This window comes from Phoxinus phoxinus, assembly GCF_949152265.1.
Source record: "Phoxinus phoxinus genome assembly, chromosome: 2".
NCBI classification, from domain to species: domain Eukaryota; kingdom Metazoa; phylum Chordata; class Actinopteri; order Cypriniformes; family Leuciscidae; genus Phoxinus; species Phoxinus phoxinus.
The window spans coordinates 47,758,402-47,770,150 of NC_136877.1; the positions used below are offsets into that span (position 1 = coordinate 47,758,402).

General features: G+C 40.5%; 2 protein-coding genes across 3 annotated transcripts in view; one reads left to right on the top strand and one right to left on the bottom strand.

Annotated features, from left to right (window-relative positions):
* tm4sf5 (transmembrane 4 L six family member 5) overlaps positions 1-11,749 on the top strand; it is a 367,250-nt gene that overhangs the window by 91,033 nt on the left and 264,468 nt on the right. The gene's annotated exons all lie outside the window — the stretch shown is intronic.
* nlgn2a (neuroligin 2a) overlaps positions 1,886-11,749 on the bottom strand; it is a 245,553-nt gene continuing 235,689 nt past the window's right edge. The window contains exons 7-10 of the mRNA XM_079638797.1: positions 10,581-10,846; positions 8,974-9,133; positions 8,130-8,496; positions 1,886-6,955 (exon numbers count right to left, since the gene is read on the bottom strand). Coding sequence (XP_079494923.1) covers positions 6,127-6,955; positions 8,130-8,496; positions 8,974-9,133; positions 10,581-10,846 — 1,622 coding nt within the window. The 3' untranslated portion in view covers positions 1,886-6,126. The remainder of the gene's footprint in view (positions 6,956-8,129; positions 8,497-8,973; positions 9,134-10,580; positions 10,847-11,749) is intronic.

Genomic DNA, 11,749 nt, shown 5'->3' on the forward strand with positions numbered 1-11,749 from the left:
ACTGTTACGTTAACATGCCGGACACCTATTCAGCCAGTTGTTCTGTGTGTTATTGTGTAGTTGAATAGCTTGCCTTTCCAGATTAAATGTCTGTTCTTGGTCTTGTATTTTGTGAAATAAATTTCTAAATAAATGCGACTTATAGTCCAGTGCGACTTATATATATATTTTTCCTCTTCATGACGCATTTTTTGACTGATGCGACTTATACTACGGAGCGACTTATAGTCCAGAAAATACGGTACTGGCCCGACAGCGATCTGGCCCGATGAGGATCTTCTCGTTTGACAACGTTGTCGCCTGTACCTGAAAACACAAAGGAAAAACCTTTCTGTTTTTAGTACATCGTTGTCGTGTAAACGTACCTAATTCTCATCTCTTTCTCAACAACCATTGACATAAGAAGCACTCACTTCCTGATCGCCAGGCGAACTGCGCAGGCTCAAACTGAGCTTGACGACGTAGATGGGACGTGAGTCTTCTAGTAGATGTGCCGAGAGAAATCTGAATCATTCCCTTCCGAATCTCGGGAGCAACTTTGTCACTCTCTATGCGCTTCTCCCTTGACTTTATCGGACTTTTTGCCTCCACGTCTCCCCGATTGCTTGTGAGCTTCTCCGCCGGTCTATAAGGTAATTTCTCTACGGTGCGACAGAGAGTCGTGTGGTTATGATGCAATCATTAGCCTATTTTTTACAAAAACGGCTTATACGAGGTCATAACGTAAGATACAAAGTAATGGAGCCTTTTATACATTGTCGTGTTTCTTTAGAAATAAATAATGGACAAATGGAGTCTTTGGACTCCAAAATGAATGGGAGTCAATGGAGTGCTAACAGCAGGGGATGTTCTGCTACAATGGCGGCGCCCGGGGAGGCTTCAGTTTCCGGCGGATGGATTACCCCCTTGGGATTGACTCACTTTTGCAGCCGGCCTCTAACGGGCTGTCGATGAATTGCAGTTTAAGTCACTTCCATGTTGGATTCAAGAGAGAGACCGGATGGTTGCCGCTTGCTGTAAACATGGTCAATTGAACAATTCAATTGAATTGAATCTTCATTCAATCGATTTGTTCAAAAGACTGAAGTTGGGTCAACAAATGAAGCACTATACATATGCACTGTGTACTCAACCTTGTAGTGTATTAACTTTATAAAGTTATTTTGTCATTCAACATCGAAGTCTGATAGCCCATCCCCCTCCGCTATACGTAATTAAAGCTGCGACACACACTACTATTTATACTACAAAACGGCATAAGAAAGTCCATAAGAATGCGAATTGGGTTGCACCTGATGCTTTTTTATTAATTGAGTCAGTCATTGAATCATTAATTTAACCGATTTGTTTATTTATGTTAAGTAGGTGTGGGATGCAGTCTTAGAATTATGCAAGTTAAAGGGATAGTTCACTTTAAAATTAAAATTCTGTCATCATTTACTCACCCTCAAGTTGTTTCAAACCTGTATTAATTTATTTCTTCTGCTGAACACAAAGATATTTTGAAGAATGTCAGTAACCAAACAGTAGTCTGTACCCATTGACTTCCATAGTAGGAAAAAAAAATACTATGGAAGTCAATGGGTACAGACTACTGTTTGGTTACTGACATTCTTCAAAATATCTTTCTTTGTGTTCAGCAGAAGAAATAAGGTGAGAAAATAAAGAAAATAAAGTGAACTATCCCTTTAAATATTATGAAAATTTTATTTTAATAAACTTTAAATAGCCCGAAACAAAGAACCTCTAGTAAATTACATGTTATTTTGTTTAATGGCCTGTTTTTTAAATCACTGAAATAAACATTTTTGCTCAATGTCTATTCTAAGCCAAAAAGGATCTAGAATTATGCACATCTATAATCACATGTAATACATGCCTCTCAATTAACAGTAAATAAAATAGTTTGATTAAACAGTTTTATGTTTATCCATCAACCTTGCTTCTCATTTGCACTTGCGACACAAACAAATCATGGGTGGCGAATAGCTGAAGATGTTGATCTCCTGATAGTGTGTTGACCATTCTGTTGTCCATCAAGGTTCCTGTTGGAAATTACACTTCAGGTACAGCAATTTAATGCAGTTAATTAATGCACTACCTCCAATTAAATGAGTCATTTCGATGATTAGTAATTTGATTAAAAGGAAACAGAGTCTGATGTCTGGCTATGAATTTCTTTAATGTTCCCCAGATCAGAGTCACAGCATACAGTGTGTAATAACTTCTAAATAAAGAGAAATATCATCACCTTATTTATATATTTTTACCTTTTCTTTTTTTTTTTTAATCCATTATTAACATGTTTATTCTTCATCAAGTGTGGCGTTCTGATTCTGAACATATAGTAAAACAGGGCAACAGGTGTAAATTTGCTTTAGGACCCAGTCAAATGTTTATTTTGTTAGAGAAATAACATGTGCTTCATTTATTCAGTAATCTTTAAACCACCAGGCTTGACATATTGAGACCCTCTTGCGCTCTTTATGCCATCTTTATTTTGCCATTATTTTCTATACGCTCAATTCATTAACAATAGTATATACTTAAGTGTAGTAAAAATGTAATCACAAAATAATACTTTTCACCTATTTTAGATATTTAATGAATCCTGGTTGAATTTTGGTAAGAATTTAATGCTACAACAATTTCATGGCAGATGAAATACTTCTCATAACCACCATGGTTTCCAGTGCTTCCAGTCCATATCTCCATATTAAAGATTTGTATCTGAAGTGAACAGCTGGTCATACTTGTGCAGAAATATGAGTGACATTGAAATGCTACATGATAAATCATCTCTATGCTCAAATACAAGAGCAATAAATCACCTCTATACACAAATCCCAAAACCAAATGAAGCAGCAGAAAGTGAATTTAACCTCCAAACAATAGGATTCATCAATTTTGCTGGTGGCTGAATTACAACTTGCACCTGTTGTCCTGGTCACAGAGTATCTTATATTTCATTCGACCAGAAAAAAAAACCAAAACAAAGGGGGAAAAAAAAAACATTAAACAAGTAACTGAATATTTACAAATATTTTCAGTTGATTTGTTCTCACACTTAAAAATGTACAGTTATCTATCTATCCTCCTCTCACTGTACGCCTATACTGAAGACCCAATGAATGGCTCATAACGGATGTAGAGTCTTTATTCTGGATGTACCACAACATCACACTCTAGTGGTTGAGCGTACAAAACCAAACAAGAGAAAGAACCAAAGAGTCTCAACTCATCTCTTAAAACAGTATTGATTATTAGAATTGAGGTTGTTTTGTACGCAGCTCTAGTCGACTCCTCATAGTTTGTTTAAAATGGAGTTTAGATATACCTACAACCACACAAAAGTCCACAGATGGTACATATCCACAGGTCCAGTCTAGCTCTCAAGCTTGGTACAGTCTCCCGTTGTTTAGTGTCCAGTTGTTGCTGTCGTCCATTAGTCCACAACACAGAATAAAGTCCTGTTTTTATGACACACTAAACCTCCAGTATGCTCCCTCAGCTTGAGTCTGTTCATGTTTTAGGACAGCATTAGTTCTTGCTCCGTGATGATGGTCCTGTGTTTGGCTGAGAGAAATATTGTGGTCCTCTCAGACTCGATACACTGAGCCAACAGAGAGACGAACACAAACCGGCATCCTCCCGTGACACAGACAGCAGTGGCAGAAAAATAAGACTAACAAGGCATGAACAGAACTTGAGAAGTGATCGTGTTAATCCCGCAGTGCTTCTGAGCCATGCGTTCGTTAACCTGAACATGAAACAATCATGTCAAATTAGTCTATATAGATCTGGTTCGCCGCGACCTCTATTTGCTGTGCTTGTCATAACCGGAAAGGTCAAGTGTGCACTGCAGTGCAGACAGAAGAGTGATATGTCGAGATGTGGGTAAACACACCAAACTGATATTATGAGGTGCTTAGGCGCTTCCGGCCTCTTCCTATAGCACAACATACAACTCTTTTGTATGTGAAACGGCCTAAAGCCTGGTAGGAATGACAGAGGGTCACAGATGTGATTTTTGTGTTATGAAGATTGAGGCTTTCTCTTTCTTTGTGCCTCTGTGACCCTGTTTACACCTGATATCACGTTGCGTTTTGGCCGATCGGATGCCAAATGCAGGTGTAAACGGGTCTTAACGTTTTCAGTTTGTCCACTTTCAACCCCTTCCAGAGGTAGAAAACACATTCGACCGGATTGCTTTCATAGTGTAAACGCTCATGTGGTCGAATGTGTTCAAACAGCCACAAAAGACCGTCTTCTCTCCGTCTACTGAACTAATGCGTAACATTATGGGAAGAGGCTAGACAGACGGCATGTAAACTTTTTCGGCTGAAGACCCAAGTTTGGTTTGGACACTCACAGCGTTCGGCTGGTCTTGTGTCTGTCAGAGCAGAAACTAAAGCTGATGCTCACCGTGTGTTTTTCTGTCGTCTCCAGTCGCGTTCATATGTTGTGCAGGCTTATTCTGTCCATTAGATCGAAATATCTGAAAAAGCCCATACATTCACCCGGCCATAGACCCTCCCCTCGAAGAAATCAGGACAGAAGTGGTTGAAAGTGGACAAAAGAGACGGATTAAAACACCAGTAAACGGGAATGTGTCTCACTCGTCTACTTGTGATCCGATCGATCTTTTTACCAAGTGTAAACAGGGCCTCTGTCACAGATACTCTTTATCTCACACATTTACATTAACACAAATGTACAGGGCACCTGGCAAGAGGCATATTGGCAAGAAAACATGTGTGTACACGCACCAATACACAAAAAAGATAATGATTAATCTGGGTTGTTAAATTACCAAATGATGTAGAACCAAAAAGAGCAAGGACAGAGATAGAAGAGAGAGGCCGAGACAGAGAGAGAGATGGGCTGAGGCCATCATTTGTATTTGTCTCTGTGAAAAATCATATTAATAAAAGCTGAATATTGGTGACAGGCCCATGAAAGAGATGCAAAGCTACATATGCATTCGCCATTTGCAGTATTTATGCAAATGTCCGGACCATCACAGATGGCTCTGGTAGAGCACTACATGGTTGATGGTCAAATAATAGCACCAACTACTATATATATATATATATATATAACCATTTGAAAGAATATTGCCAATATATCTCTTTCTGGATGTGTCCTATAGAGTGGTCAGACTGAGGAGGACGTAACAGTTTGAGTAATGCTGATGAAAACACCACTGGGGAGAAGTTTCTGCAACCATTTTAAGCAAGCAAAGTTAAAAAAAAAAAAGCAAATAAAGCAAAATGCTGTGGGAGTTTACAGCTCAGTGTCCTTCTTGGTGCTTTAAAATATTTCATGCATAGATCCCCCAGAGCAATCCATGTAAATATATATTTATATCATTCTTTTATATATTTGTCTTTATATTTATACATACAAAAAATCTTCCTAAGAAACAACACGTTGCCAAAATCAAATATGTGTGATAAAATGACAGGGCAGAGCGAGAGAAAAAGAGAGGAGGTTGGCACTTTTTGTTTTCGCCGTCTGTCAGACGCTGTTATTTTCTCTCATTCCCTGTGTCTCCTGTTACAAGGTATGACTTAATACTCGACACAAGACTGCAGGTAAACACAACATATCCAGCTTCTGTCTTATCGAATGCCCCCACGATTTGTGTAAAACATAATCCAAGGACACAGATCACATTCGGACAGAGCGTTTCGCTGGTAATGGAGCAACAAAGAAGGATGGTAAAAAGAAAGGGATGGATGAAATCTGCACTCTGCCAATTTAGTGGGAAAAAGATTCATCATTTCCCCTCGTGACATCAGATCAGCTTAGTCAGTCATCGACGCCCCTCCTTTTTAAGGACATTGTGGAAAAACAAACAGCAAGTTGAATCGAGTACGAGGCCGATGGCTTGTCACTGCCGGCCGAATCTGTTGCTCACCGTCGAGTCTATACACAGAGCTCCTCTAGTGTGCACAACTTCTACCAAACCGTTGATTTTGTCTATAAGAACGGCAACAGGATTCCCTGTCGCTGTTCTTGGCAGCGTAACCGAGAGCATCTGAAGTTCAGGAGCTTGAAAAGGTGGACAGAGAGAGAAAACTGGATACGTATGAGAGCTAGTCCTCTCGTTCGGTGGCGCTACTATACACGTGTGGTGGAGTGAGGGTGGGGTAAGGTGTTGTTGTGCCCGGTGGTTGTGGGGAAGGGGTTGAAGGCATGGAGCGGTTGCATGCCGGTGATGGTGCTAGGAATCATGGTGATAGTATTAGGGGTCATGAGCGGGACATCGTCGGGCGCCCGCCTCAGCGCCAGCGTGTAGTCGGGAGGGCATGCGGGACGTAAAATATCATGCGGTCGCAATGGCTCCATGTCGTGGTGGGAGTCGTGCTCCGAGTGCTTCATTTGCAAGGACATGATCTCTTCCTCCTGGCTGTGTGCCAAGTCATTAGAGGGAACGCCTCGTTGCGGGGACAACCGGTGCCGTCGCATCTCGTGCCGTTTGTCACGTTTGTAGTAAAGCGCGGCGAAGGCAAGGATGTTGAGGAAGAGGAGCGACGCACCGACGGCGACCGTCACGCTCAGTTCTGTCGAGTAATCCCGGGTGTCGCTCGGGAAGGGAGGGAATCGAGGCGGCTCTGAACTATCGGCGTCCGGCTCTGAAGGGAAGGTTGGGATGGGATGGCGTGTTGTACGGGGTCCCGGGCCCTTCCATGGGGTTCGGGCGGTCCCCGGAGGGAGTCGGGTTGTGGCGGTGCTGAAGACCTCCTCGTGAAGGTTGTGGAGATGAGGAACCAGTTCCAGCCAGAAGGCAACCTTATTTGCTCGGTAGTTGTCCCGGATGCGAGGCTTCAGGCCAATGTGGAGATACTGCTTGTCTTTAGAGTTGAACTTGGTCCAGATCACTTCCTCAAAGCGGTTGGGCTTGGTGTGGATGAACTTGGTGTCCTGAGGAACAGGCAAGTTGGGATCCCTAGACACAACAGATAATTTTGTCAAAAGGGTATTTTAATGTATTACACACTGAGGATGTGAGACTTTCAGAGCCAAAGTGTGAATGCTTTTGAAATTCTCAAAACACTATAAAAGTGCAATTTTATAACTGGATAGATAATTTCAATTTGATTTAGGGCGATAAACCGAAATACATCTGTACGATCTGGTGCAATTCGCTTAATTGACAGACAGATAGATAGACAGACAGACAGACAGACAGACAGACAGACAGACAGACAGACAGACAGACAGATAGATAGATAGATAGACAGACAGACAGAAATAGACAGACAGATAGAAATAGACAGACGGACGGACGGACAGATAGATGGATAGACAGACAGACAGATGGATAAGAGATAGACAGACAACAGACAACAGACAGACGACAGACAGACAGATAGACAGATAGACAGACAGATAGATAGAAACAGACAGACAGATGATAGACACTTAGACAGACAGATAGAAATTGACAGACAGACAGACAGACAGACAGACAGACAGACAGACAGACAGACAGATAGACAGATAGATAGATAGATAGATAGATAGACAGACAGATAGACAGACAACAGACAGACGACAGACAGACAGATAGACAGACAGATAGAAACAGACAGACAGACAGATAGATGGATAGACAGACAGATGGATAAGAGATAGACAGACAGATAGACAGACAGACAGACAGACAGACAGATAGACACTTAGACAGACAGATAGAAATAGACCGACAGACAGACAGACAGATAGATAGACAGATAGAAATAGACAGACGGACAGACAGACAGACAGACAGACAGACAGACAGACAGATAGATAGACAAATAGATAGATAGACAGATAGAAATAGACAGACGGACAGACGGACAGATAGACAGACAGACAGACAGACAGACAGATAGACAGATAGAAATAGACAGACGGACAGACAGACAAATAGATAGATAGACAGATAGAAATAGACAGACATACAGACAGACAGATAGATAGATAGATAGATAGATAGATAGATAGATAGATAGATAGATAGATAGATAGATAGATAGATAGATAGATAGATAGATAGATATTTTTAAAACTAGAAAAAAATAAAAAATTCTAAAAACTAGAATTTAAAAACTAATAAAATTAGAAAAAAACCCCACCCGGTTTTGGCAAAGTTGGTCCAGTAGGTCATGACCACAGCGCTGAGCATGACATCATTCTTGGAGAAGTTGCAAGGGAAGAGGTCAGTTGCTCCGATCATGGGCACGCCGAACACATACGGTATCTCGTCCCCGTGAGCCGCATCTGCCCACTCGGGCCGGGTCTCGGTCTGGCAGTGGTGGTAGAACGTGTAGAAGTAGACGGGAGACTGATAGTCCGCGTGGAGTTTGGCAGTAGCGATGGCTGGCGCCACCCACTGGTGATCAGTGAATAATGCCAGCAGAGTCTTGCGCCGCATCTCCCCATTGTCTCGGTCCGCCCAGTCTGTGTACATGAACTTAATAGTCTCCCTCAGGATGTCTTTACCTACACACACACAGAGAGTGAAGAAAAAGCAGACAAGAAAATGGGGGACGGACAGACAGGAATAAAGTAGAAAATATGAAAACATTGATTCAGTGACTGAGCATTTGGCAAATTCACATATTTTAATGTGTGTATGTATATGTTTGCCTAATGAATTCGAAAATGTCCATAAATGCATATTATTTAAAATATATGTCACATCCATAGGAACATTAAATACCAGGCATAAAATCTTCCATTTGACATCAAATATTATATCATTGCTTGTCTTTTATCGCCCTCTGGTGGAACAAGTTAACAACAGCACCAAATCAAGAGGAAGCAGTTTACATGCTTCAGTAACAGTAATTTAAGGTTGTATTGCCCCTCATTATAGGCTTTAATTTCATGTTTTATATCAGAATATTCGTTTTTTCACAATTTAATATGAAGTAATATGAAGAACCTTGTATTAGGCCAGCTCAGAAAAGAGCCTACCTTTAGGGTATCCATAGAGGTTATCCACAAAGTTGGAGATTGTGTAGTCGAAGGCTGCAGCCGAGATCCCCTCTTCACTCTCAGTGCCGCCGTCATCCACAAACTTCAGACCCTCGCCTTGATTTACACCGATCAGAAGGTCGTAGTTCAAGAACTCCCCCTAGTGGAGACAGAGTTTACCTCCAGATTGATTCCTGATTGTTTCACTATATTAGTGAGGACACTGAACAGACTCATTGTATCAGGATAATGATATTTACTATGGCCTAACCCAAGCCATAGCCCTAAACCTCCCCATCACAGAAACATGTGAAACATACACTCTTCAATTAAGAGGAACTTTTCTATCTCCTAGAACGGAAAAAAAATCCTAATTTAAAAATGTTACATTAGCTAGAATTTCAAATGCATATTATGTGAGAGGCATGTCGCCTACATAGACTCAATTTCTTACTTTAAAACATTTATAAAATGTGTTAACGTCAGAGAAATTTCCCTGTCCCTAAGATTAAAAAAAATCCTTAGGTTTAAAAAAACAAAGAAAAAAAACTAATCTCTTCCTTTATTTAAAAAAAAACCAGTTTATTCCAAAAATGTTTATATGTAGATATGATGGAAATGCAAAAACAGCAGTGGGCAATACATTTTTTTTTTTTTTTTTTTTTTTTACAAAAAGGCCATTTTATATTTAGTTTTATGAATTCAAAGTTAATTGATCTGATAAGCTTGGCACACATTTTTCTGCCAAAATAAAACATGTCATTATCATCACATCATCACCATAATACAAAATATCAAACTGTCTACATCAGTTTTAAGATTTCAGAGTCCTTAAAGGGATATTTCACCACTGGAGAAAGATGAATGTGTATTTAAAATGGATCATTTATATAGTAGAAATGTGAAATTATTTTTGAAGTTGGAGCCTTCTAGACTGAGAAAAGCTCATGACTAAAAAAATTATTTTTGGCTCATGTGGATGAAAGACAACAACTCCCAGAATGCACTTGTTCGCCACGCCTACCGGTTACAGAGGCCAGTATCGGAAGTACTAGTTGACTCAAAACTGAAAAGACGCCGTTTTATCGCGAGTCTCCGTGACGATTTAGTTGATAAATACTATTTGTACATTCTGTGAGTGAGATCCCGCCCCCTATAGGCAGGTTGTTAAATGACGATTTTTGCATCATCTGAGTTTTTTTTCCAGACACACAATACAGAAATCTCTCGTCTCAGGGGGACATGAGGGAGGGAAGCAGTCGGTCACTCGAAAATACTACCGGGTTTCTACTGATACAAAGCTTAATGCTAATCGGGGAAGTATCCCTTTAATTGAATCACATATATACGTGACATTACTGTATAACCTCATTCTGCATATCAAAAGCATATGATTTTCACAGAACATGTCTGCAGTTACTAAAGTAGATCTGGTCAGACAGGCTCCATTTAAAATCTAGAGTTTGAAGATTTTCCTCACTAAGATTTTGGTTTAAAAGGTAGTTTGGGTGTTTAACCGAACAACATTTGCTTGAAAAGTGTCGATTCACCGTGGGAAATGTGTACTAGACTAAGCGGATGACAGACGACATGACTCTGGGGATCACCTGCTGCATCAGGATCTCGGGGTCGTCTGGCACAACGTCTCCGTCCATCACGGGGCCAAACGCGATATGGTAGCGCGCCGGCTGGATGTCCTGGTCCACCAGCTCTCGGAAATTTTTCCTGCGGAGACAGTCCACCAGGTCTGCGGTCTCCCCGTACGTGCATCCCACTTTCCGGGCCAGGATCTTGGTGTACTTCAGGGGCTGGTAGCTGATGGACCAGCTGGAGATCGCTGAACCACTCTGAGCGATGGCTCTCTGAAACAGGCCTGTGTGCGAGGAGTGATAGCAGGCGGTTAACCACAGATTATGTACAAAATCTGTACAGATTATGGATAGTTGATGCAAGTCCATTTTTTTACAGATAATGTATAGTTTGAAATGTGTTTGAATATGTGTTCTGAAACTGATGGTTCCGGTGTGTGAATTTTTAATAGTACAAATATCTCATGTAGTGTCTCGGGATCATAAAAGCGGGATGCTAACTAATTATTCTTGGCAAAATGTAATTTAACACTTTCCCCACCAGCGAAAAAAAGGAAAAGAAAAAGAAAAGTTGCCAGCCAGTGCCAGCATTTAAAAACAAATAATTTTCACTTGGTCCCCAGAATATTTAGTTGTCTGAATATATCTGATAATAATATCTGAACATTCAGTTAAATAAAATTCACATTTATTTGTATAGCACTTTTCACAATACATATCGTTTCGAAGCAGCGTTACAGAAAATGCCTGTAATGTAAACATGTTAGCATGTCATATATCTAAAGAAAGAACAGAGCCTCTGCTTTTCAACAACAAACAAACAAACAAACAAACAAACAAACAAACAAACAAACAAACACTTGAATGTGGGTAAGTTTCATAAATAAGCAACATTTTGAACAAAAAAGCTGAGAAAATTGCATTTGTCCGAATCGTGGCCTCAGATGGAGTTCATCAATAACACACCCCAGTAACATTAGACAGTTTTGATTTATATGCTGTTTAATGTTGATGATTGCGTTATTTTACATGTGCATAAGCAATGCGTTTATCGCTTATTCTTCGCCTGTGTTTTTAATCCAGAGATTCACGACTCTTTCAGAAGACAGCGCCCCCTACCGTATAACAGTGATAACATGGATTGCGGGGAACGGCAGGGAAAGAGTTCAATTGGTTTTAAAATGAGT